At 45.1% G+C, this 3,063-nt stretch overlaps 1 protein-coding gene across 1 annotated transcript in view; it reads left to right on the forward strand.

The window, feature by feature from the left end:
- The window catches only part of LOC107102795 (NF-X1-type zinc finger protein NFXL1-like), an 18,653-nt gene extending 16,296 nt beyond the window's left edge, over positions 1 to 2,357 (forward strand). The window contains exons 19-22 of the mRNA XM_015402228.1: positions 1,368 to 1,472; positions 1,737 to 1,817; positions 1,886 to 1,939; positions 2,011 to 2,357. Of these exons, the coding sequence (XP_015257714.1) occupies positions 1,368 to 1,472; positions 1,737 to 1,817; positions 1,886 to 1,939; positions 2,011 to 2,205 (435 nt within the window). The 3' untranslated portion in view covers positions 2,206 to 2,357. The remainder of the gene's footprint in view (positions 1 to 1,367; positions 1,473 to 1,736; positions 1,818 to 1,885; positions 1,940 to 2,010) is intronic.
- Positions 2,358 to 3,063: the final 706 nt, after the last annotated feature.

Raw genomic sequence — 3,063 nt, forward strand, 5'->3', positions numbered from 1 at the left:
TATTTAAAAAACATTTACATTAACTAGTTAGAAAACACCTACACCAGCTAGTTAGCACTAACTAACACAAGCTAGCCTGCATGGAACAGCACAGGCCACTGACCACACATAATTATAAAACTCCTAGTACCTAACCTAACTAGCATGCACCGACACAATGTTCCTAGCTAGCATACATCATCAGGAACTAGTTAACAAGAACCAAATCAGGGATCCTAGTGAGCACACTAGTCTCTCCTGGTCAGCATGCGCTGACAGAAGGTTAGCATGCATTAGCAATACTTCTCTAGTGAGCGTACATCTCACTTCCAGATCTGTCCTGGAAGCACCATCCGTTCCATCAGCTCAGATATCGCCCTCAATTTTAAATGTACAAAAAACCTAAATGACATTTTTCCCTCCCTAAAAATAGTAAGTGTACTAAACTAAAATGTGTTAAAGGTTAATAATGTACTTCCTGAGAAAATAAATGTCTTAAAATCCTGTCCTTTACTTCACTCGTCTGTCTGATCTGCACAGGAAATGGGATCTTAGGCTGCTCCCTATTCCAGCTTCAGTTTTAAACCTAAATCTAGTCTTTTTGGGTTTTATGTTTTCTTTAAGTGTTAACATTATGGTATATAGAGCGTAATCTAAAGAAAGAAACAAATTAAATGCAGGTAAAGATGGTTTAATCAGATTTACTGCTCTGAGCGTGTCCCATAATGACGTCAGAGATCAGAGAAGCTGTGGAGAAAATGTAAAAAGCATCAAAATTGTCAAAGATGAGTCCTAAAACATTTTTTAAAGATCTGTGTTAGCAATATTTAGAGATAGAAATAAGTAATTATTTGGTACGGATCAGGTAGTGACAGGCATCAACAGAAGCTAGTTAGAAAAAGCCTACACCAGCTAGTTAGCACACACTAGCTAGACTCTCTTAATTAGGACAGAGGGAAGTTCCTGATCACTAATTATTTTTTAACGACTCTCCAGAAATACTTACTAGTTAGATTGCAGATTAAAATATTCAACTGTACCACATATAGCTGATCAGATTCAGTAGATAAGAAACGATTTCCTGTTTATAAAAGACTAATATAGAGCACTTTTAATGTTTCTGTAACGGGTTTAGTCACTGAAGGAGAGGTAGAAGACTAAAGGATAATGAAGTACGGCAGCTGAGAGCAGGATCTATAGAAGCAGTGAGGAGATGAAAGCAGCTGTGGGAGCTGCTCAGCCTGAACCCGGGTCACCCAGGAGAGGAGCTCTGATCAAACGGAGCAGGAGCCTTTATTTTCTCTGCTTCATTCATGTTTCCTTTGAAGAACCATCAGAGCGTTTGTTCCTCCGCCTCCCTCTGAAGCGCTAACCGTGTCTCTGTGTAGCTGAGCTGCGGCCATCGCTGTAAGCAGGTGTGTCATCCAGGTGTGTGTGAGGAGAAATGTCAGCAGAAGGTGAAGCTGCGCTGTCCCTGCAAGAGAATCAAGAAGGTAAACATCTACTAGCATCTCTGTCAGCAGGAGCCAAAGCTCCTGTTCTGCTCTACTAGTCAACAGCTTCCAGATCCTGGAATGTAGAAATATATCTGCTAGATCAGCCCATTTTTATAGGATCCAGGCTTTAATCAGCTCGGTGTCCCTCAGGGCTGTGTTCTCAGTCCTCATTTTTTCCCAGTTTAATTTATCTACGTGATCAAAGCGATTCGGTCACTAAATAAAGCCACGCCCCCTAATGTTTCCCCTTGGTCTGTGCAGGAGGTGCTGTGTTCCCTCTCAGCTCAGACTGTCCTCCAGTGTGATGACGTCTGCAGAGACCAGCAGAGGAAAGTCAGCCAGGTACAGACGGACACACATCCACACCACACCCTCACACCCAGACTCTGAGCGCCCTGCGTCTGTTTCAGGTGAAGGAGGCGGAGCAGAAGGCGGCTCTGGAGGAGGAGCAGAAGAAGCTCCAGGTCAGTCCTGTTTCCTGAAGTCTGTCCAGATGTGAGCTGGCCTCCTTACAGCTGCTGCATGTCTCCCTCAGGAGGAGCTGGAGGCCTTCGAGAAGCGCCAGCAGAGAGGAGGCCGCAGGGGGAAGAGGAGGGGCAGGAAGGAGGAGGTGGACGACGAGCAGGAGAGGGCCAGGAGGTGGTGGAGGAGGTGCACCGCCTTGGTCCTGGTTCCTCTGGGTGGCGCCGTGCTGTCGGCTGCTGCCTACTACCTGCTGAGCCAGAGCTGAAGCTCCGCAGGCTAACTGGGAGCTCTGGTTCTGCTGCTGATTCCTTCATCCGCTTCCTCTGCTCACATCAACTGGTTTCCTGCTTGGACAAACTGGTTTCCTGTTTGGACAAACTGGTTTCCTCTTTAGACTGACTGGTTTCCTGTTCACACGAACTGGTTTCCTGTTTGGACAAACTGGTTTCCTGTTCACACAAACTGGTTTCCTGTTTGGACAAACTGGTTTCCTGTTTAGATGAACTGGTTTCCTGTTCAGACGAACTGGTTTCCTGTTTGGACAAACTGGTTTCCCGTTCAGATGAACTGGTTTCCTGTTCAGATGAACTGGTTTCCTGTTTAGACAAACTGGTTTCCTGTTCAGACTAACTGGTTTCCTGTTTGTTTCCTGTTTAGTCTAACTGGTTTCCTGTTCAGACGAACTGGTTTCCTGTTTAGACTGACTGGTTTCCTGTTTGGATAAACTGGTTTCCTGTTTACACAAACTGGTTTCCTGTTCACACAAACTGCTTTCCTGCTCAGATGAACTGGTTTCCTGTTTAGACTGACTGGTTTCCTGTTCACACAAACTGGTTTCCTGTTTAGACAAACTGGTTTCCTGTTCACACGAACTGGTTTCCTGTTTAGACGATCTGGTTTCCTGTTTAGTCGAACTGGTTTCCTGTTCACACAAACTGGTTTCCTGTTTAGACAAACTGGCTTCCTGTTTAGACAAACTGGTTTCTTGTTCAGACCAACTGGTTTCCTGTTCAGACGAACTGGTTTCCTGTTGGTTTCCTGTTTAGTCTAACTGCTTTCCTGTTCAGACGACCTGGTTTCCTGTTCAGACGAACTGGTTTCCTGTTGGTTTCCTGTTTAGTCT

Source organism: Cyprinodon variegatus, unplaced genomic scaffold (genome assembly GCF_000732505.1).
Source record: "Cyprinodon variegatus isolate N-32 unplaced genomic scaffold, C_variegatus-1.0 Scaffold1321, whole genome shotgun sequence".
In the NCBI taxonomy this organism is placed as follows: domain Eukaryota; kingdom Metazoa; phylum Chordata; class Actinopteri; order Cyprinodontiformes; family Cyprinodontidae; genus Cyprinodon; species Cyprinodon variegatus.